This window comes from Anopheles marshallii, chromosome 2 (assembly GCF_943734725.1).
Source record: "Anopheles marshallii chromosome 2, idAnoMarsDA_429_01, whole genome shotgun sequence".
Lineage (NCBI taxonomy): Eukaryota > Metazoa > Arthropoda > Insecta > Diptera > Culicidae > Anopheles > Anopheles marshallii.
The window spans coordinates 41,099,456-41,123,802 of NC_071326.1; the positions used below are offsets into that span (position 1 = coordinate 41,099,456).

Sequence of the window (24,347 nt, forward strand, 5' to 3'; positions counted from 1 at the left end):
TCGATTGAAGCGTGTATTTCTTCTCCTTCTCTCGTTCATCAGATGTCAGCAGTAAAACTGTATAACAGGGATTTCAATATGCCAGTGTAGAATTTCAACCTGGAAGAGTAGCTTTAAACTAATCTACTAGGAGATTGCCGACAGTGAAAACCATCAAACAATCGTCATTCTAGATTTGATGTTTCATGTGTCAAAAATCCGTTTTCTGTTCTTCCAGAGTTTCTTTTGAATGCTAGTTGTACCTTGTTGTACCTGTATAAGAGAGCAAACGCATATAAAAGTCATGTGCAGCTCTTAATTTATTCATTTATTTATTTAACCTCAACACTTGCATGACTCGTGCAATGTCCGGAACAAATTTAATCTGACTTAAAACTACAGATTATACATTTTCATATAAGATTTTCTACATAACACTTTCGACAGTCCAAATTTATATAAAGCTAGTAGGTAATGTTTACACGTGTCCATAGAGTTTCTATAATCCAAATAAAAAAAGGGCGAGTTTCAAGTGCGAGACAAGGACAGCGAGGGTGCATAGGAGATATACTGACGCCTCATAAAGTCTATACGTTAATGTTCGTAACGGCGTAGTGTCCTAGAGTCGTAGTATACAGGGAAATCAATACAGTGTTGGAAAATTGTAGCCACAAACACACTTTGGGCGACCGTTTGTTGTGTTTCTTTTAGGAATTGTAATCCTAGTATAAAGCAACGAATGCGATATGAATTCGTTCATCAAGGCACATTTGTTCACTTAGATTGACATGAAGTTATTTAAACACCAAACGGAGAATCTGTCTATCAACACCAATACTTCATACAGGATGACATAAAAGTCGTCAGTAATTAAACAATTCTTGGTCGGTACCGACAAGATGAGACCACCTGAAAAGTGGCCTTAAATGATTGCCTTGAGGTACGCCGGAAGGGTTATTCAAATTTTAAGAACCATTACTCTTGAAATAGTGTTTTCTATTAAGTAAAGAGGAGCTCAACAAAGCCAAAAGGAATTGAGAGAACCCCATACGTTAAATCATTATAGACGGTATCTACCAGACAGCGTTAAAAAAAGGCTTTAGACACAATGAGCGGAACTCCAGTCAATTGTTGGTGACCGATCGCTTAGGGAACAATCCATGTTGTCGGGTAGAGATGATAAAACGGCAGTAGGTCATTAATGGGGTAGATCACGGGCTAAGCCAGTTTTTTGTATGCGTTTTGACGTTTCCAGGCTTATCCGCTTACAGCTCGCCATACAAATGGTAAGCCAAGTTAAGCCTAGGATAGAAGGATTAGATTGGTTTCTCAATGAAAGTACCCAAGTACCCAATACCCAAACTCGGCAAATGTCAAAACAAAGAATTTTGCTAGCTGGTCTGAGCCAGGTTAGGCCATATTTCCCGTGTGCAAAAAAGGAAAACATTTTTTTTTAACAAAAACAACTAAAAAAAGATTATTTAAATAACCAATCTTGCATATAATTTCAAACGCATTTAAATTAAAATTAAGTTACTAAACGTAAATCGATTGTTCTCAAATTATAGTTTCACAAAAAAGATCCCTTGTGTCATTCTTTATGTCAAAATGCTATGTCCTTTACGAATCTGTACAGAATGATACCGCCCGGTACCTGGATTATTTGACAGATACAGGCTTAAAGCTTAAGCTTTCTAACTTTTGGGATGATCTACCCCAATGTTTGGTACAATAGCATCTTAAGCAGTTTGGGATGCTTCACATATTTTTACTACTTAACCAAATTAAAGTCGCCTTAATTTGTCAGATATTTCGCCACTTAAAAATTCTGGTACAGTGTCGCCATCTGTTAGTTAAATTGGAAACTAAAATAATGCTTATCAATTGGTCAATTTTCTATTCAAGGTGAAAAAAGACACAAATATAATTTGCAATTACTGAAAATGAAGAAAGTCTAGCTCCTGATGTTGTTTATTGTTTTTTTATAGAGACTTTGAGCTGGGCAGCTTCATTCACCTCTTCAGTCTAGCTCTTTTTGCTCACGCATCAGTAGTGTGATCGGCTTTTAACCTGCAATTCAGCCATTTTAGAAGAATTTCCCTCATCATTTGATCATCATTCTGGAGAGGAACTGACCGCACTAGCCGACAGCTAGCTTTCCTCAACGAAATCTTACAGAGTATGCAACACTCCAAGCCCCGATAATTTCTACGTCTAAATATCTAAAACCAATTACTTAAATACCAAATGTTAATGAGATCTCATCAATTCTCACCAACAAGTGTGATTTAAAAACATCTCTGTAACATTACAAAAAAATCATATACTGAAAAAAGAAAACGATGTTCCCGCTTTCCATATAAACACATACTAAAAGTGCTAAAAGTTCATTATGGCAACATTGTTTGTTATCAACAGCCACCCCTCCCCCCAAACAGCTTCAACTAGCTTATCGTAGCAACTAAATGAATAGTGACGAAAGATGGATAGGCCTGTTATGTGTCTACTGCCGAACCGTAAAAATGATCACTAACAAATGCACCCGGTAGCCGTGCGATCGTTGCCCGCTCCATTAAAACCCTATCCACTGCGTGTTTCTCCTTTGCCGAATGTTTTATTGTTCAATAACCATTTCCCTAATCAAACGGTCGATTCCGCGAAAAACTACTTTACCGCTCCACCCGAACTCTGCACCATTGCCCCTTGGACATCATTTGCCGGCTCCTCCCCAATCATTTCCATCCAAGGTGGGGGAGGAAGGAGGGGGCGTCTTTTATATCGTCCATCAACACATTTACGATGGGTGAAAGGCGAAACAACAACCCTGTCCGCTTTCGGTAAAGACGGGTCCGGTCCGAGCGTCACAAGGTTCGGGAACGATTTGGATAGATTTTATTGATCACAAATGGCGGAGGATTTGCCCTGCCGTTCGATTCGTTTTCTTTGCACCGTAAAAGCACCGTTTCCGCAGGGTTTTTTTTTTTTTTGCTATTCGGTGGCCCAAGCGCGGTTGGATCGATTTCGAACCGGGCGGCAACATTCGTGCCCGATTGGACACGCTTCATTTTATGATGATTCCGTACCCATCCTATGCCGGCAGATCCGATTTGATGATTGCATTTCTTAGCCGTTGGCCCGATGTCCCATTTCCGGGTGTAGTAAAAGTTCCGCCCAACAGGAAATAAATACAATAAAACTTAAAGACCCTCCGCGCAGTGAGGAACCGAGCCGCCTTTGCCGAGATGACCTTTGGCTGACCTTAGGAAGCGCTGGTGGTGGGACTCCCATCGGGGTCGGGGCGGAAAACCATATTTTTGCATTTGCATATCCGCACCCGACCATCCGACTGCGGGGAACTCTTCCCATGACTTCCGTTTCGCCGTCGACAGATTGTGTTAACTTCTCGCCTCCATTCGACCGCCCAACGCACTGACGCGACACATATGGTTTGACTGGAATCCAATTACTGGTGCGAACGATGGGCAACGCAAGACGGTTTGAGTGTGGGAACGAACCGGCTACGGTGCAAAAATTGTCTCGTCTTCGTGAGGCATTCTTACGCAGATCCGTAACATGCCGTGCTTAACGTGTTGGCCATCCGGTGCTACTCATAAAAAAACACCCACCCACACACACGCACACACATCCGCCTCTGCTCTTTTCCGTGGCGAAGGCACCGTGTCGATGAGGGAGCAATATTAAAATTTGATTACGATCAGCACACGATTTGGAGCGTTGCGCCTTGCAGCAAACGGAACGGAAAATTTTTAGAGTGAGAAAATTTGCCAAAGACGCAAACAGCATGCAGGAGGAACTCGCCGTTTGCCTCACTTTGTTAGAGGTGCTTAAAACAAGCCAGAAAAAAAGGACCCCGAAGGGATGCTTTTTACGACCCTAAAATACAAAATGTTTTTCCGTGTGACAAGTGCAGTTTCTCCCGTTGCACATCCCGGGGGTTTGGTTTCGCATGCGCACGGGAAGCTGTAACGCTATGCTTTACACGTTTCGCGCAAATCTGTTTGCCATGCAAAATATGCAATGTTTATGACGCTTGCACATGGTTCCTTCAGCAAAGATGTTGGTAAGTGTTTGACAATTTTTCACGTCGATGTGAAGCGGGTCAGTTTTATTGTTGCGATTGGATGTGCTACTTTTACGGTCTTGAAATAGTAATTTTCATATTGAAAAGTCAATTTTTCGGCAAATTTTCATACTTATTTGTGTTTTTCTTAAAATCTTTAAAATCGTTTAAAATCTTCACGAATATGCTAAAAACATGTTAAATTGGCAAATTTACGGTCTTAAAGCGTAATTTAATCATTTTTTTTTTTTTGTTAATTTTGGGCAAAGTGTCACTATCGCAACCAAAAAACAGACCTGACCAAAAAACAGACCATATAATGGTCGTAGTAGCATTTGCATACAAAACTTATATGAAACGACAATAGTAAGCTTGGCTTAAACATAACCAAACAAACCAGTCAACGGATCAAACTTTAAGGGATGAAACAATCTATCGCTTCTGGTCATTCGAGGGACAAATTGACCTCCAAAGATCGGAAAAAGTTACACAACGGCCATAGGGAAAATGGAGAACGAAATTGGATCATTACCTCAATGTTATGGGAAACGTGTTAGTGATAAAGTGTTAAACCAAAAATAGTATCACTATTGGTACACGATACCAGCACAAAAGGATCGATTACAAGTACAATAGAATATTTACAAAAAAGGGATTCTTTATTTAAATTCGCTATATTAATATTAATATCGCTTATATTATTCGCGGTATACTTATCCTTTCTATTTTTTTATCGTATTTTGAAAGTATATTTGAACATATTGTTCACGATGTACAATCGAAATTGGCTTGAAACTGTTTAACTGGGGTTGCTTTTGATGGGACCAGTTAAAAATCCTGTACCAAGAGCTACAAAGCAACATTATAAAAAGGGAAGTACGTTTATACTTGAATGGTGAACAACATTTAGTTTATTAACTTGTTGTTTTCGCCAATTTATAAGTGAAGGCTACAACAATTGCAGGACGCTTGATTTCCTGATTAAAAAACAACATTGCAGGATTTATCAGGCGTACGAGTTAGCCGCAGGATGAACATTTTCTATTTCGCTTCAATATTATTTAGACAATGTTGGAAAGTTTCAAGCAATGTTGTTTTTCTATTTTCCCGGAATTACGAGCTGTTATCATGTGTGCAGCGGGGAAATACAAGCACACGTTAATGTATTATCATTTCTGATTATTTTGTACAACCATATCTTGTTTTTGAAACATTTCTCCCTAACTCCCAGTACAGCAGCACCACACTAAGAGCAAGCTATTGGTAATGCACTTGTAAATGGGGCAAAACAAAAGTGCCCCATTAGAGAATAGCTTATCGTAACTTTCGCTTGCAATATGCAACGTGTAAATTGCAACTCTGAATGCATCTCGATGCAATGTACAGCAAACAATCCGAACATGATTCCCCGTTAGCTGGGGGTTTAAAAAACATATTCCCTTATGAATACCTGTTAGATATGCTGCACCATGTCGATGTTATTCAATTACTGTATCAGCAATGTGGCTAGACGAAGTTCGTGCACCGGAGGTATGCAATCGTTCCCGTTTGTATAAAGAGTATGTAATTTAATTTAAAAATTATGTTCAACCAGCAGAACAAACGGAACGTTCTTCCAGTGCGAGCCCCTGAACACATTCCTGTAATCTGGCGCTCATTGTGCTGGAATGCTTATTTATAAATGAAACAGCGCAATCTGATGGATACGAAGAAGAGATAAAAAAACAAGCTGCAGATAAAAAAAATCATATCTAACGCTTTTGAAGTCCTTTTGCAACGTCATTCAAAAGGGATAAGGAAAAAGGATATCCACCACCAATGAAAGGCGGATTTTTATTTCACTCCTTAAATCCTTTCAATGATTTAAACCACCACGAGACAGCGCACGGTTGCCAAGGTGACGGATTCGGCTTGGTGGAAATAAATTTAACAAAACGCTTAAATAAACTTTCCGGCAAAGGCTACCAAAAAATAGAAAACACAAACGGGCATAACCAGCAAAAAAAAAAGTCTCAACCCAATCCCAATCTACGGACCGGTTGCGCCTGGAAACGGTCTTTAAAGGATAACAAGCGCAGAATGTAACAACAAATAGCACAAAAACGGGAACGCAATCCAAACACATCCCACCCGGAAAGGACTTAACCAAAAAAAAAAAAGGTCCACGGGTTAGAGTGACAGTTCGGAAATCCTGGCATAAAAGAAAACCCATTAAAACGCAAATCCCGTTCCGCGTGGCCCATCATCAACGGGCGATACATCATTTCCCTTGGGAGAATGTTCCATCGTGTGTTTTTTTGTTGTTTCGTTTATTTGCAAAAACCGTTTCGAAACACGGGTATGGTTTAAAACGGTGGTCGCTTACTTGCGTTTCTTAAAGGTTTTTTCGTGCACATCTTTACATTTGCCAATTTACGTTCTATCCTCTTTTTTTTATCGAAACCATTCTCTCTCCGCCATTCAACCCGCACCCAACCCGTCGCAGAGCCAAGGCACGGGGGAAAGAAAAATCGCTCGCTTACATGCACCGCGTGACCCATAAAACCGTCGCCAAACGATGGCAGTTATTCAAATTGGCACCGATTGGAATATGCCAAACGGTATGTTTTATTTACTTCTTTTTACGACACTCAACTGTCACCGGGCGAATCCGTGTGGGCCCCCCCCCCCCCTCACGGAGGGGTGGACCACGATGTGACTTTGCGTCAACTGTGTGTGGAGTGTCGTAAAGTCGGTGTCGGATGACGGTGTGAGCAGATGGAAAATTACCTTCTACTAACACATGCAATCGTTACGCAGATTTCACGCGGCCGTTTTACCTTGTTGAACCTTGTTTTATCAATTTTTTCCAGCAAAATGCTCCCACGATACTTTCGCGTTTCAGCATTAATTAATCCGATAAGTGTCACTAAATTTAGCTTACTAATACGATCTCTCTTTATCTTTCCATCTCCATCTGTTTCGCTTCTAGGTCCAGAATAGCATTCGGTTGCCATTGGCCGGACTGGCACCACCGCGCGTCCTTATGTGTAGTGCCTCGATGGGTGCGGAAGGTTCCGTCACACTTCAGCTCCGGGAAGCGGTCCAAGCGCCAGATGCGACCGGTTCGCTGGACGGAGCGCTCACGATCGGCTACCCGGACTCGGAAATGTTGGCCGACATGCTGGGCACATTCCAGGGAGCCTCCACCGGTGCGAACGATTCGGACGGTGGCAGTTTCGATCTGCTACAGGACAGTAATGGTAGTTCCGCCGGTGCAACGCTACGAGCGGCCGATCAGATCGAGCATCTCGCGGGGGCTATTCTCACCAAAACGAGCAGCAGTAGCAGTAGTGGTAGCAGCAACACAACCGGTACGTCCACGGTGACGATAAAGGCAGAACCGGGTAAGTGGAATAACCATTAACACCAAAAACAATTAAAGTTATTGCAGTGCTTTCTATCGTTTATAATTCATTTTGAAAAAATGAATTCACTGATGAATTTCTTTCATACAATTAGTAAACTTTTTGGCAAACATTATGTATCTACTTGATTTGTTTTATTGCATGGTAAAACACTATCAAACTTGCTAAAGAACTGATTAAAAGTAGGCCTAATGCAGGCAACATGGTTTGTGGATTGCATACATTACGGCTGATTCCACAAATAAGTGTTATACAGATGCATCGCCTAAAGATATGCAATGTACTATACAAAACAGCTACTTCGTATGAAGCTCGAAAAGCAAACTCAGTTTACTCCACAAAATGAACCCTACGCTACACTCAATTATTGAACAAAATTTACATTTACACCGTAAATTACCGGCTCGGCTCGGTTCTTTTCAATGCAAAAGCTCAACAAGTACTAACTACTTTTTATGCGTCCAGCCCCCGTTTCCCAAACTCTCAAAACAGCCCATGCCGGCAAGGCATCGAATAACTTGTTGGTCCTTCGAACGTTTTCTTCTTCCTTTGGTGGTGTGTGAAAAAAGCAGCCTTACACGAATGGTTTATAGCGTAACCCAAGCTAATGGTAATGAAAATCAAAATCCTCTATAGCCCGACGAACATTGTTTCTCCGGGCAACTGGTTGTAAAGTATCGATTCTCGTAGTGCCAAACCCTCAAATCGGGGAAAAGGGTCAAATCGAATTACACAAGCAAAGCTCTTTTGTCGATCGGCTATAACCAAACTTTCACCCAAATGCAAGGTCTTGGTTGAGCTTTATACTGTGAAAGAGAAATGAAAAACCATAGTCCGGAAAATTCATGCATGCAAAAGTCAGTGTGTTGCCAACAAGGCTTGAAAATGTGTGTTGAAAAGTTTCTTCAGCTAATGGGGCTACAGATACGGCGAATGTGTGCAATGATTTAAAAAAATGTAAACACATTTCACATTACTACATTCCTTTTTCTATCCACCGTGAAGCATCACGTAGCGCAAAAATGCACCTCATTAGTTTATAAAATCACACATTCCAGCACCAGAAACGGATCATGTTATTCAAACGCATAATGCTTCAGCAATGGACGCACAAAAAAAGCTCGAGTGGAACATGTTCCCCGCTTGCAGGAATTCTTGTGATGCTTATTTTTTGTTCTACCGCTCTGTTGCATGTTTATGCACTCGCCGTACTCATGTTTCATGATTATTCAATATCCTTTGCAGTGCTGTACCCGGTCCGTTCTGCGAAAAAACCATCCCACTTTCGCCCCCCATCCGTTGCATCCGTGCGTTCTTTTTTGTCTCGCAGTGTTGTTTTGTAAAATTATCGGTAAAAAATTGATCAACCCACTGGCTCACTGGTACTACCCTATCCCTAACAACGGTCCGTTCGGTCCCAACTGTACACCAGAACATAAATTTATTGAAATAACTCTGCATATCTCGCTTACGGGTCGGAGAGGAAAAATCCACCACCCCAACTGACCCCAACCGTTTCGGGCTCGTTCATGGTCCAGCAGCGGTGTGGTGCCGGTTTCCTACACGCTTTGTCCTACGGTATGCAAAAAGCGAACCTTATCAACCGTACCGAACGCCCGTACACGTGTGTGTGTATTTGTGTTTGAATCACCAAGCTCATACGGGCAACGATGAGTACAACCCAACCTGTCCCCCGAACACCAGCACCAGTGCATAAACTTTTCAGCTAGGTTTTATGGTTTTAAAGCATATTTATGTGCATGCACATGAGCTTTGATATCGGACTCCCATCGGACGGGTATCCTTCTTTCACTGCCGGTCGTAGACCGTTTCCTCGACCAGCCGTACCCGATGCCAACGTCCTGCAACGACAAACAAATTCAAGGCTTGTCCGTTCGTGCAACGCTTTTTCCCCCCACCTTCCATCCCACAAATCCCCACCAGATCCCACAGCTCCCTGCCTCGTTTTCGGTACGGTCCGCCCTCATCTGTTCGCATTGCCGTCCTCGTTTTTGCAAACGATATCGAACGATGGTAAAGTAAACTTTGGCTACACGTGCCCTCCGGTCTGGACACTGTAATTGTGCTAACCAACAATAGATATGTGTCTGTGGTCGGTTTGTAACAGGCCCGCACTGTAGCAGCGCCGACACAGTGTGTACCGAACGGCTACAGTACTGGAAGATAAATCACACTACCCACCCAGCTCTAACCAATTTTTTTTCGTGCCATAGCAATTTTCCACAAAAACTTAATTGAGTTTAAATTTATGGAGCAATTGAGAGCGTGGCTGGGTTTTTTTTATTCTTCTACCACCAAAACTATTATTAGTAATTATTTTTTCATTACAAACTGATTGCTCTTTCCCTCGGCCGGAGCGGGTTAAATGATAACGTTGTTTTTTTGTTTAACAATTATGCTACAATAATTCGCATCTTGGTTTTACTGATCCTGCACTGCACAGTATGTTTGGATGGCTCACGAGCGACCCTACACATACGCCACCCACTGTATTCGTTTGGCTTGTGTCCGGTGAAAATATTTCCTTATGCGTCACTTTATATGTACATAAACACCGGAATGTGCAGTGGTCGTTGAAGTACGAATGGGCAATGGTTTCCGGCACCCCTTTTCCAACCACCGGTCAGCAACCACCATCGTCATCAGCATCACTCATACACCGCACCGTGCACCGAGTCTAAGCCGTCCGGAGGTTTTCCGGCCAAGCCGCTTTAAAGCAACCTTATGCATATATTTACATGCACCGTGTGTACTATTTGCATTTTATATTTATCTATCTAGTTTTGTGAAATTATAAAAGCAAGCTTTGCGGATTGCCACACTCCACACGATGGTGAGCGGGACGGTCTAGGTGGGTAGGGGAACGATCGGTGCACCACCGCACTGTTGTTCCGCCATGCAAGTCCATTCGAATTTAATGATTATCATTGCATTCATTTGCCCACCAGTGCTCCAAGGTCGTGCTGCCCGAGTGTGGTGGTCATCTCGCATGGTTTCGATCGGTCGGAAGATAATAACCCTTCGGTGGCAGCCACCAGTGTTGCCATCCATGGTTTTGTGGCAAAATGGACATGAAATTAATGACACAGATTTTCCTTCCCATTTTCCATGAGGCGCATGAGGTATGGGAAACCAAACCCGGTGTTTGAGAAGATCCGGTGTGCAAGAGCATGCACATGCAGGTCTCGGCGTTGCGTTGGGCAAACACGTGGACAATGGCCCTGCCCTCGCCCCGTGGACGGTATGAAAAACCCCTTTCCCGCGGTTCCGTTCTTCCGCTTTAATGAACATGAAATGTTAAATGTCACGGTGATTGACGTTTGGGACCGGTTCATTAGCGCTGCGGGACCTTTTGCTGCAGGATTTATGCTCATAAATATAAATAGTGGGCGCGCTCGGAGCGTACATCGATGTATTTGCTTACATGTGTAGGCTACGTTGGACACCCGGCTGGGGATTGGTTGGGCATTGATGCGCTGCCGCTTCATAATCAACGCTCTGGGTCGTATTTGCTGCACCGACCGCTGTGCCGTTGCCGGTGAATGGACGGTATTTCTGAAGAGCTAACATGAAAAGCCCTGCCTCGTTTGGCTTCGCAACGCAACGCTGCATCCGAACGGACCGATTTGACTACGATGGAATTTAATTATTGAATTTTTGCTTCAGCAAAGCAACCCAGACTGGGAACAGTTGCTATAACAACATCTAGAATAATAAGTTCGGTCAAACTATGGAGCAGATATGCTATTCACCACATATGAATGGATTTCATTAAATATTTTCCATTCACCAACTCAACTTATCAAAAAGCGTTTAACGCAATCGAGTGGAATGTAGTAGTACATTATCTGCCACTAGTTGTTAGCGGCAGACAATGAGCTTTTCTCTAAAACAGCCAATTGCAAAAGTGAATTACAATAGCCCTCAAACAGTCTGTTACGCCATGTGGATTGCATACAGTAAGGCGCATTTAATAACACGAGCACTGCAGGGCTCACTTGATAATTAAACCTCCTAAATGTATGCAATGTTTTGATCATTATTCAAACATTTTATGAAGGTTGTACGTAGTTTTCAAACTGTTGTAATACATCTGCTATGGTTGGTTTAATGGCAGCATGCAGAAACCTTTGTATTTCCATAAAAAGAAACCACGGGTTCAAGATAACTAATAATTGTTCCATGATAAAGAAAAACGTATCTATTCCATGGTTACCATTGTCATGAAAATGCACACATGATACAATGCTGTATTTTCACCTGAAATCTATTTACGATACAGCGTTATATTATTCTCTTGATTCTCTCTCCCATGACATAACCAGCAATGTCATTGCTACAGCACATTCCGTTCCATTCCAGTACATGGTAAACCATTTTTAGAAGCCACCACATTCGCTTCATGCTGTACTTACCTTGGCTGCTGGATGCAGTTCTTCGGTCCGTGCCATTTACGAAAGTATCACTATGCAGCGTTGCTTATGCTTCACATTGAAACGTGGATCACGTCCACCATGGTACAAGCAACCGTACTTCATGTGGCACAATAAACGTAACCCAGTGTAACCAACGATGCAGAACAAAATCGTATCCATTTTCGCACTTTTAACGCACCGAAAAAAAAGCCCCGATCGATCTCCATTGCTTTCATCTTGCCGATCGGTTCGTATCGGGACGTCGGGGCAAAGAAAACTATGCCCGCACGTACGGATGGCTACACGATCAGAGTATTACCCCCCTTGGTCAGCCAATCAGCACAATAGGAAAATTGTGCTTTTTGCGTTGTACTTTTTGCCTTTCGAACGCGCAATGGTTTTGTTAACCCCTACCTCCCCCATAACATGCACGGCTGAAATGTGAAAGAAAATGGAAAGTACAGGTAGCTCGAAAAAGCTAGCGTGGCCAAGCAGACCAAGCAAAAACCCAGCGTATACATTCGGGGTTTGAATACTGCCATTTTTAACGATAAATAAATACACGTCAACACGGTGTGCTAAATTCCACTGCCGCTTCCACCATCCTATAAAACGCCCAAAGTCTGTGGCGAAGGGATGCTTTGCTGCCATTCGAAGCTCGTGCAGCTCGTGTAGCTGTTAGCCACGAGCTACCCACGAAAAAAAGAAACAAAACCCAATCCCGAAGGTTCAAGGGAAATGCGTCGGGGATGAAAAAAGGACATAGAACCGGTCAGACTAGCAGCATCAATATAAATAACGGGAAAAACGGAGCCAATTCAGTTAAACTAACGAGTGGAAAAGCTTCAAAGCGCTGGGCTTAGAGTTTTGTGATAGGCGAGCACTAGTGTGTCTCTGAGCTGGCCTGACGGTGCTGCCATTGTTTGTGACCAAGTTCTTGTTATTGCAACCAACGGCAAGATGGCGGCGATCGGTGAAGTGAAAGTTGATAGGGCTGCAACGGTAGATGAGCATACCTTTTTTTTGTATCGCTTGCTTGAAGTGGAAGCACATTCGGCACACTGAAGCATAGCTTGTATAGTGTTATATGACCTTTGGGTTGAAGTCTGCTTTGAGAGAAAAGGAAAATAAAAGCAAGAGATGGATCAGAATTTGGCTGAGCAAAAATGCTTTAAAGATATCTATTTAAAGCTCATCTCCTCATTCTTTGTGGTCGTTTTTAGCATGTAAAATTCTCATTCATATAGAAATTCACGTACACAAACAATCTAAACTTACGATTGAAAATCATCTCCTATTTGAGCAATGATTGTTTTCAAGATATTGAGCCTAAATGTATGCAATGTACCTGACAAAAATGTTTTTTTTTCATGAGCTTTCAAACAGTTTTGGTGCATTTTTGCTTATGCATTCCTCATTTGCAGCTTTATAATTGCACTGAGTATGAAAATTTCTACCGACATCAAATGTCGCCACCAATTCGTTTTCTTTCATCTCTGAGTCTAATTTAATTGCTGTTCAATAATGAAGCGATTGAATGGGGTTGTTGCGGCAAGGAACACCCGATAGATCCCGATAGCCGGAGCAATGAGGACGAAAAAGGGTAGATAGAAAAAGGGTAGAAAAAGGCTGATCCGGCTGCAACCTTTGTCGGTGGGAATTCAATGGGAAAGTTGCAAAACGTTCGCCGGAAACCTCGCCGCTTCATGTGCTTCATTAATTACCCGAATGCTTTCAACTGTGTACCACACCCGTCGATTGGACGCTCGTCCCACGATTCTACTTTACCGACCGAAATTAATTTGGATTATCGGACACGCACACACGTATATCTGTGGTAGAAACCATGCCAACTCGGTTGCAGGACCCGATGCATCCTTATTGCATTCCGTTCAATTATCTCTAATCCGGATAAATTCCTTCAAACTACGAGCATCTGAAGTACGAACACAACATCAAAGCAGTTGACTGTTTTCTTTCCTTTTTTGGTTGTGACTGTACCACTGAGTTTCGCTACTTTCTACTTTCTGCTTTTCAATTTGCTTTTCATTCGGTTCGTCCTCGAAGGTTAGTCCACACACATTCCTGGGCACGGGGCGTTCGTCGTGCAATTGGCTGACTCTGTCGAACTCTTTCGGCGACAGAACGTACAGCCAAACAGGGCTAATCCGACAGACGCAATCTAAATCCGTACCGACCCGAAGTTTCTGCACAGCGCTTAAAGCGAACCTTCCTTAGCACCGGCCAACAGATTTAGGGGGAAAGAATCGGGTACGGTGAAGGATTAGGAAATCTCATTTCGATAGTAACTCCATTGCAAAGCAAGTCTTTCCGGCTGTTGCCTTCCCTGAAGCTTTGCTTCATCGTCGCACACAGTGAGCGAAAAGTCAACCTGATATTGATCGGATTTCTTTCTATCGTTTCCGATTGCCCGCACCATCGATCCAGGCACGAAACCAACCGGGGAGAAAACGAACTCAACCACCAACCTACTGCCGAACCACACGTCCAGCACGAGCATCAGCAGCAACAACCTGTCTCCATCGTCGACGGCCATCCTGCACCACGGTACCACGATGGTGACCGTGAAAAGTTCGCCCAGTGTTGGGGGTGCCAACGCCAGCATTGCGACCGCTACCAGCCCCACCAGCCTGGTGCTGACGACGGTTGGCCGGGCGGAGACGGCATCCGGCAGCAGCAGTAGTGCGTCGTCATCACCATCGGCCGCTTCCTCGCCGGGAACGGTTTCGCTGGGCGGGTTGTCCGGCGGGCTGGCGAAGAAACCACGACCCAAGACGGTATCACCGACCCGCCATGGCCCGCAACAGTGTCAGGTAAGTGCAGTCAGGGTGCAGCGAAATGCAACAGTGCGCCGGCCAACATTTGCAATCTCATTATCGATCGATTTGGAACGGGCTGTTGGATAAACGATGATTGGTTATATTACTGACTGTGGGATTTACTTCGCTCACCTAGCGATTGGTGAATTTATGTAACATTCCCCTTTTGAGATAGTCTTTTATAAAATTTATCCACTTGAAACATGGTACTATTTTTAAATTATATATAAACTGACGCAGCCGACGTCTTAAATAGCAATTTAGTCATGTACAATAAACAATACTTTTCCATGGAACATTCTGTCCGCCAGCACATCGGCGAAAGCATGCGAACGATAAACAATTGAATAGAATAACTTCTAATGGGATGCATAAATGCCATCTTGACTGCTTCAACAATTTGCAGGCAAAAGCTAAATACCGAGAGCAAATGTGCAGCAGCCTCATACCCCATTGCATGTTCGAAGCATGGTTTCGTTGCTGCAACGACGGCTTGCTACGTGCGGCCACGTATGCATCCCCAACGTGATCGGCCCCCTACACACGCTCGGACTCGGACTCGGGCGCAAGCAAAATGCCAACCCATTCGGTTGCCTAATTTCAGTTCCGCTCCTATTCGATTCCGGAGCCGGAGCGCTATTTATTTAATTTTCCCTACGTGTCATCGAGAAAGCGCGGATCGGTACGGGCTTCTCCCATGGTTCGTCTCGGTATCGTCGATTGCCACAACCGGGTGGAATCTTTTCAAATGCAACTCAAGCATAAATATGGTTCTTGGTAGTGTTCTTAGTGATGGCATGAATCGTGCACCGGAATTACTCATCCCGCGATAGTGAATGTGTGTTTTAAAAGCTTTTGTGTACATGACGATGGCTTTTGCTGAAGGCATGATGCTAAATAGACGTTTATTTTAATTATTTGTATGTGATAATTCGATTTGCTCAATTGTGCTTATTTTCAACTACATTTAGGTGTGATTGAATATTAAAAAAATTCATTTCGTGATGAGCATTGCAGACATTTAGGCGTCAAACGCGCAAACGATAATGACATACAAATACACACTCGTGTTTCTTCTCTGCTCTGTTCGGGAAGAAGTTTCCATTTATTTTTACTTTTTTTGCATGTATGAAATCAAAATATCAAATGAAAAAAGAGAAAAAAAAACAGTTTCCTGTAATATTCAACACCACCCAGTCGTCCCTCGAAACGATACTACTTTGAAGCGCCTTTGAAAGCAATGCAAAAGGGGTGACAGAAACTTCAGATCTTAACATTTCAAACGATTTCCCAAATGAAGTCCGACCGTTTGCTTACTCACTCGCCAACACCCGGAAGCGTATGATGGGCGCAACTGAAATCGGAACAACCGGAAACGAAAAGGTTTCCGTTTTCGCATGCCGTGTAGTTAATTTTTCTTCCGCTCGTTGCATTGCCGCTTTTGGTGCTTTCGATTATGACGATAAGACGCCGCTGGTGACGATGTGTGGTGTGCAGCTGTTTTGCTGCCAAGACGTTTCCGAAAACGACCAAGAAGCGATCTCTTTCTATCGCAGCTTGGGAATCGTTTGTACTGGAGGATATTAAAATCATTTAAGAAACGAGTCCAAAGTACTTTATAAATATGATACTACTCTTGCGCCACGAGAGACAGCGAGCGAAGCGGTCCCGTTATGAAGCCTTAAAGCAGACGAGCAAAGATCCACTGTAGACTGTGTGCAAAGTGAACGCTTCCGGAAGGTGTATGTACGTGTATCATAGCTCACCATCGCATCATCGGCTTCCCGGATGATGTCTTCCCGTGCGCTTGACGATTTATTTTTGATCGTACCATAGACCGTAGCTGGGTTTGGGTTCAATCGAGTCGGAGATGGAGATCATTTTTGAAATGGAGACCCTCCCATCCCGATGCGAGGACACGTTGCGAATTGCACGGAAGAGTTTCGTTCCACCGGTGAACGGGGGAAATTTGTCCTGATTTTATTTAGCCTTCGTATCCGGCCGTACGATCTGTAGCGGAGCAACCTTCACGGCACAGTACCGTGAGAAGGGCACCGTGCAAAGGGCGTACGGCTAGGAGAAGGAGCCGAGATATCCATCGCTACCCGGTAAAGCGATAGCGACGAGACGAACTTCAAAGCAACATTTTCCTTTTCCATGCGTTTGTGCTTGTGAGTCGCTCTTTGCGCCCAATATCCACACCAATCTCCACGCCCCGGAGGCATTGCCGGGGTGCCGTGGCATAAACGGACGGCTATTTGCGCTGCGGCATGATAACGATATCCATCTTGTTTTCACAACCAAACCTTACCGCGACAGCTCGCTGCCCTTCCCGCACGAGCCGTGGGAAAGCCTTCTGAAGCCGATAGTAAACATTCAACAGATCAAAAAGATGTTCATTAAAAAGATGGTGCAGTAAACACGTTCTTTCTCGGAAAACGGAGTTTTGCTGGCAGGGACCGAAGCAAGTCACTATGGATGGTGGCGCGGTGGCTGGGAAAGCTATCGAGACCGGGCCCACGTCAGGATGCCATTAAATTGAGAAGGAATTTCAAAACAAATTTTCAATAATGCAAACGGTTCCTAATTGCATACGTCAGGGTGCCCGGCAAGTGCCGGAGATTAGCCTGGATTTGTTTTCCTACCTTCAATTGTACGTGTGCCTGTGATGGGGATTTGCGCCTAGAAGCGAGCATCGGTGATAAAGCGTTTCCTCGAGAGTAATTACAGTGAAAGCTTTTTACGATAAGATTATGAGATGAAGATTTCCTTATCTTGTGCTATCTTCACTACAAACAGCTCTCAAGCGTTCACGCACAAGACGATTGGAAAAACAATTTTAAAAGGTTCGTATCAGCTCGACCCTATTTTGCAAACGTTTACAAAGTGTTTCTTTTTTTCTACCAGCACCCATCACGGGAGGCTTGACCCGAACCCTTTTGATTAACTTTTTGGCCCCTCCCGTTTCGGACCGGCAATCCTTTTGCTGCTGCCCAGTCAGGCTACGCGATGCTCCAAGGTCAAATCAAAACGAATTTACCATCATTAATCAACCTCCCCCACGGTACCGTGTTAGGGATGGCATGAAAATGAAGTTGCCTGCCCAGGGAAAGCTTCACCGTACCGAATGGGGAGCATTCACAACAAAACAAGGGTAAGAAGCATCGGTTAAGATTTTTCTTCTTCACTTGGCCAAATTTTTTTGTTTTCTTGCCAGGGCTGTCTAATGCACATCGTTGTTAGACACTGTTTGTATTTCAAACAGGAAACAGACATCATGAAGTGCGCAAAGAAATCGTTTACTAAAGCAAAGCATCATTAACACACGATTGATTAAGCGTTTCAAGCATTTTTGGGGGGTACTTTGTACAAAATGTCAAAGCCCTGGAATATGTTTTCCTTTTTTTTGTAGTTTATACTATAACATAGATATGTAAAACTGATACTGTGGAAAAATTGTTCAACCACAAAAATTAACTAGATGCAAATAAAGCATTCAAAAAGATGGTGCAGACAATCTTGTTTGACAAATTGCATAACTCTAGGCGTTTTCATAAAATGGGATCAATGCTCCATCTAAGTCATTAGTTGCATAGTCTTATTGTGTTATTTGTCTGTAAATAGAAGGAATTTGCTAAATCTGTTCTAATATCGTTCTTCTCTAGTGATTAATAACAAGTTTTGAATCGTAAAGGCTGTATAGGAATAAAACAGTGAGTCTGACATTCCTGTCTTTTTTTTTGTTGTTCCATTTCCTCCTAGCGCACAGATAATAATAATCCCGCTCGGCCGGTGTACAAAGTAATAAACTATAAATCTTCATCTCTATTCCTTCATTCATCCGAGGTTATGCTTTCCAGTGGCAGGCTAGTGCGTCCTTCCCTCACCAATACTCATCCATCGTCTCCAACCGCCACACCAATTCCCTGCATCGGTTAACCCGTTCGGTACGTCGCAGCGTCCGGAAAATCTAACCGGCAGGTAGCTCATTTGTAACTTTATGACAAGAAAACCGGAGAAAACGGGAAAAAGAAGAAGGATTCCATCCCGGACGAAATACCAACCCGACGCACCAATTTCGTACCAATGCCGTACGAAACGGCATTCGACTGTACCTTTCGCCCTCGTCACGGGGCGCCAATTTTCTTCGCCAGAATTACTGTCCTTCAGCACTGCTTCGTCCTTTTGATGATGAAAGGCAACTTGTTAAATCCGAATGCTCCGTTACACCGTCCATGGGGTGTCCCTGGTGACGACGTCATTGCTTCTATTCCTCCCGAGTCCGCCAGGTTTCACCCCGCACTGTCTCGCTAGTCGCTGCGCAAAAAAAGGGATCGACCAAGCGAGAAAAAAGGCATGAGATTAATAAGGATTTTCCTTTCCGGAGCGCACTCAATAGATCACTAGCAATTGAGGGTCATTAATTTGTACGTGAAACGAACGGTACCGGTGCTGTGTCGTGGAGCTGGCGGCGATATTGCTACCGCGCTGTAGCGGAGACCGGCTCAAGCAAAGGATCATCAAGGATCTTCCGAGCGCGTTTCGTTTCGTCGCTCCCGGTGGCTGCACTTAACGAGATAAACCATTCGCAACCATTTTCCCAGAGCAGGGCGTGGACGAGAAGGCTGAACTTTGGCACTTGTTCCTATTAAGCTCAATTTGTTATCGAGTGGAGGCCTCTGTATCGTGCCAGCAGGCTGCATCTTGACCAACTGGTGTGAGTTGGTTTTTTTTCTCTTCCTTTGTAGCTCTGCTATTGCTCTGCTTATTCCTTCGCTTCTATAATGAAGACAATTTTCCAGTGCGAATCAGCAAAGCCGGTCGCGACCCGTGGGTCGTTAGGATGGAAAACTGTTCAAATGTTGCCATTTATCATACGTAAACGTAAGGCGTCGCCGAGGATGGGCGTTGTTTAAAGATTTCTGTTGGCTAGCCTCGTAAATAATCGGACCGCGTTGCGAAAAACCGAAACCATTCGAAACACGCGAAAACTTCCCTATCCGTAGTGTTCTGATAAAGCTCCCAACGAAGGATATGAAAATCCTCACCAACCTCGTTGAACCTTGTTCCCTCAATGATCGACGAACGGTGAAGGTTAAGGCAACGATAAAATTGCTTCGGCAAGCGAGAGTTAGAAGGAAACAAAGGAAAGAGAAATTAAAATCTCATTAACAGATATTGCAAGGTTGGGATAGCGAGGGATGAGAATGGAAATGAACAGAACGACTCAAAACAATTCCTTGGCACAAAACTTTGCTTCGATTTTGCCAACTATCGTTGAATGCCTCCGTTTGCTCTGCTGCTTCCCTTCCTACGAAAGGGGAGTTTTCGTTATGTGCGCAACTTCTGGAATCTTTTGATGTCGATTAGGAATATAGCCGGCATTTTTATACACTTTCTTGCTCGAATAACGATTTTGCTAATGATGGTGGTTTCTTGTGTACAATACGACCGTATTACGATGGGCAAAGTGGAACAAATTCTTCTTAGCAACCATTTAACGTTCACTTTTTGATACAAATTTGGCTAAAAGTATGCAATTGGCATGACAAAAGCAAGAATCTTGAGAGGTCGGCTAATGTTCGAATTGCTTTTTAAAAGGTATGAAGCTCATTTAACTCCTTGTCCATCATTTTATCTGTTATGTCGATTTTGTCATGCTCAGTGCATACTATTAGGCGCATAATTCTAATACCGCTCATTCCGACATCTAATCGTTCGAATCAGTAACATTTAAGTGGAGAATGCGCATAGACAGCTATTTACGCCTTAAAGAAAAATTAGGCGAACTTTAAAAAAATCCACTCATTTTCTATCGCAAACAACTCGATGAAAATCACGTACTTTTCCAACACGATAATCGACACTCATAGCATCATATTCGACCGGATTTAACAACAGTTAGAATGAGCTAAACCTACACTCTGCAAATAAATCCGTTTAATCTTGAGTTCCTCATCCAACGCCCTCTTTCTTTCTCTTACTGCCTTCTGCTTTAATCAATGGCCACCTAAACAATCTCTACAAACGGTAAGGGCGTTAAGCTGCTTTACAAAACCTTCACTTAAAAGAACATTTACGCTACCGCCGTCTAACGGGCACTAGCACGCATCCCCGTAATGAATAGCTTTGTGCTCATATGTGCTGAACAGAAGGGCGCCAAAGCTAACGAAGACATGTACAGGAGAAAATAAAGAAGAAAAAAAAGCATTCACCTTCTTATCCCACCCTAAGTGCGCTAAACCTTCCGCGGCACCAAGAGCACACGGGAGCCCCTGGATTGGGAACCGGCTGGGACGGTGGAAATTGCTTCGACATAAATTAAAACTTCCTCCCACCTTTCACCGGCAAACCGGAAGTGTGTCATTTGTAAGTGCGGTTTTATCCTGCTTTCCTTTCCCTTGTGCGTCCTTTCCTCGCTCTCGTTCATACTTTCATTCAGAGAATTCGTTCATTTCATCCTCGTCAAGGATGAGATCGTCTCTGAACTTGGATTTTTATTGTCTACGGTAAGAGCTGCTCAGACGCCACCCCACCACCGGCATCATTCTCTTCCGGCGGTACTAATTCCAGAACTAACGATTATCCCTTCTGCCGTACGCCCCTTCGGGAAATGTGGCTTGGGAAGATTGGTTGATGTGGTCGTTGTCCTATTGTGGAAATGGGTTCTCACTGACGCACCGATCGCAGTGAGAACAGGCGGCAAGAGGAAACCTTAGCAAGCGTGGAGTGGAGTGGAAGGGAGTAAGGATGGGATAGTAATTACGGTTGATAGAGCATCAAATAATGCTCGGACTCGGTCGGTGCAAAGGGATAGATTTCACTTCGCACCGCCCTCGCACAAACCCTGGTCCATCGCCACCGAGACCACGAAAGACAGTTAATGAACTAATAAAAATAAAATGAGAAACTGAACGCCTTCCAACCCGGTGCCACCATCATGCCGGTGTGCTTTTGACGTCCCCAAGCGACGCTAAATTGCAACAACAACAACCAAAAAGGGATGGAAAACCGAACCCCCCCTCGGAAGATGCACAGCAACAAACAAATATAGAGGAAAAGAAACTTCTCCCTCGCCTTCAAAACGGACCGATACGATAGAAGAAAATGGCAAAATAAACATTGCGGCAAATGTTGTTGGCATCCTGAGTATCGGGCAAAAGCCATCCCCTTGATCTGGGAGCTAATTTACAAAACTAAATGCAAATAAAAATTGTTCCCCATTTCCTTCGAGCTCGGCATCGGTTCAATTCATCCAGCGGGATTCAAGGACTGCTCCATTTGCCCGTGAGGTTAACAATCATTTCCGGAGCTTTTGCCTTTATTTCGCCTGCCCTTGAGTGGAGTTATCCCAAGCGAAAGAACAAAGTAATTAGCAATCGCCGAGCGGCGACTAATTACGAATTCCAACTAATCGTAGTAATGTTAATGCAATTCTTCTAACACTCACACAATAAACCATAAGAGAAAAAGGGGCGGAGAGTTTTCGATCCTTTTTATCGGATGATGATGATGATGAATTGCACAGAGCTGTGTTCATTAAATATAGTTTATAAAATTAGCAGCAATCAAATCCCGCGTTTTGTGCTCCGTTCATTACCCGCGAGAGCATTTAATCATGCAATTATTTGCTTTGCAAAATGAAACTTCCCTTCTGCCATGTGTACTCTTTATTTGCCAATCAATATTGTAAACCTCGCTCTAATATTCTCAACAAAGCACTGTTTTCCAACTCGCAACCCATCTCTCACACACAGTCATCGGAAGAAAAGGTAAACGAAAACTTTCCATCCACAGGAATTCTTTTTTTTTTTTTTGGCTAAACCTTTCAATCATCATCATGGCATGTAACTGCCGAAAAGGCGTCGAGTTCTTTCAGCTAATGGATGCGAGCCGACCGAAGCCAGCAACACTCGTGTCGTGCAAGACAAATCGAAACCTTTTCAATCAGTCCTCTGTCAAACATGCCCCCCCCCCCCCCCCCCCATTCCAGCAACACAACCCAACATGCACGTACCCAAAAGTACAGCAGCCGTGTTGCAAACATCGGTGGAAAATTGAAATAAAATAAAAACATACCCCCAAGTGCCAAACTCTCCGTTACCGTTTGGCCAAGCGTACGCCAGCTTTACGCCCATATCTTACACGCGGTACAATCATTGCCGGCGGACACGTACGCGCACGGACGGGCGCGTAAAGCACACGCCTTAACCATAACCATCAAGCCTCATCAATAATTCAGCCCCATCGGGTTGGGTTAGAAAGGAAGCCAGAAAAAAAAAACTACATAAAACGCCCATTCCAAGCCACCCGATAGCTACCCGGTCCGTCCCGTACCACCCCTTTTGTAACAGTTCCCTTTACGCGAGGTTTGCTGATAAATTGCACGAGGCTACTAAATGGTCACCGGGGGATCCAGAGTTCGGTTCGGTTAAGCACATTACACGCCCGCTCGATGACAGCTGTATGCGCGCGCTTTCCACGCGCGACACCAACCATAACAAACGGCACTGAGACGGACACAGAAAGGAAGGGAACAAGCGACAATCTCATTAAACGGTTCGGCATTGCGTGACAACTAAATTTATCATATTTTCACGCAATCACGAAACGTTCGTAATTGTCACGCCGGTATGGGGCAGTGGGCAGTTTGTTTGGGAGTTTATTTCGGCCGTTCGGTTTCTCCCAGGTGACTTGCGTGCTCCAGATTTTTCCTCGCACTCGGTGTGCGTGTTACGCTCGGGGGGTTGAAGGATTCGCTGTGTAATTACAATGGGTGTTTCGAGGAATCAAGGAAATGCGCTTCTAGCACACGGGAGGGTATCGTTTGTTCTTCATGGTGTGAGACACAACAAGAAAAACGAGCGATATATTGCCATCGTAAAAGTGTCGTCAGTCATGTCCAAGTATTAAAAAGTGTATGGAAATAAGGAGACATTAATTATTAAGCTTGCTAGTGACTCGTTTGGGAATTTTGAACACACAATACATTCTTCGAAAGATGCTCTATCAAATAGTCATGTCGAGCTGCCACCACATCAACCGTATTGCTCCTCAAGAACAGCTTCAAATCAAAACCCAGGCATATCACTACTCATTCTATGCAGTTTGCCAAGGTATGCATAGTTTTAAGCTTGGACGTCCTTTTACTTGCTGGGAGTCCTTATGGTTAAACTCTGTTGTCAGTGTTGATGAGATGCACCAATCTCATCTTTTCATCTCTGAAGGAATCGACTTCACCTCCTCTGTACGTGTTGATAAACTAAAAAGACTTTACGGGATGCGTCGTCCGATTGCCTGTTAATGGCATGATTAATGAGCCCACCGGAACTTAGCAAGCTTTATTATCTTAACGATAATGAGCTCAACATACAACTCATAGAAATGTTACGTCAATTCACATATATGGGACTAAAAATCCTTCAAATTTAAAAATTCTTCCTTAACTTCCTGCCATTTTGGACAAAGTCCCTGTCTCAGAAGCATATGTCAGTACAGTTTGAATCGTAGCGACAGAAGCTACCAAACAAGCACGGGTAACGTACTGCGGATTGCATCCATCTAGGCGCCAACATTGCGTTCCCGTGTGACTCTCACTTGATGA

General features: G+C 43.7%; 1 protein-coding gene across 1 annotated transcript in view; it reads left to right on the forward strand.

The window, feature by feature from the left end:
- The first annotated feature begins 7,070 nt into the window (after positions 1-7,070).
- Positions 7,071-24,347, forward strand: part of LOC128710140 (serine-rich adhesin for platelets) — a 44,373-nt gene continuing 27,096 nt past the window's right edge. The window contains exons 1-2 of the mRNA XM_053805181.1: positions 7,071-7,446; positions 14,352-14,737. Coding sequence (XP_053661156.1) covers positions 7,086-7,446; positions 14,352-14,737 — 747 coding nt within the window. The 5' untranslated portion in view covers positions 7,071-7,085. The remainder of the gene's footprint in view (positions 7,447-14,351; positions 14,738-24,347) is intronic.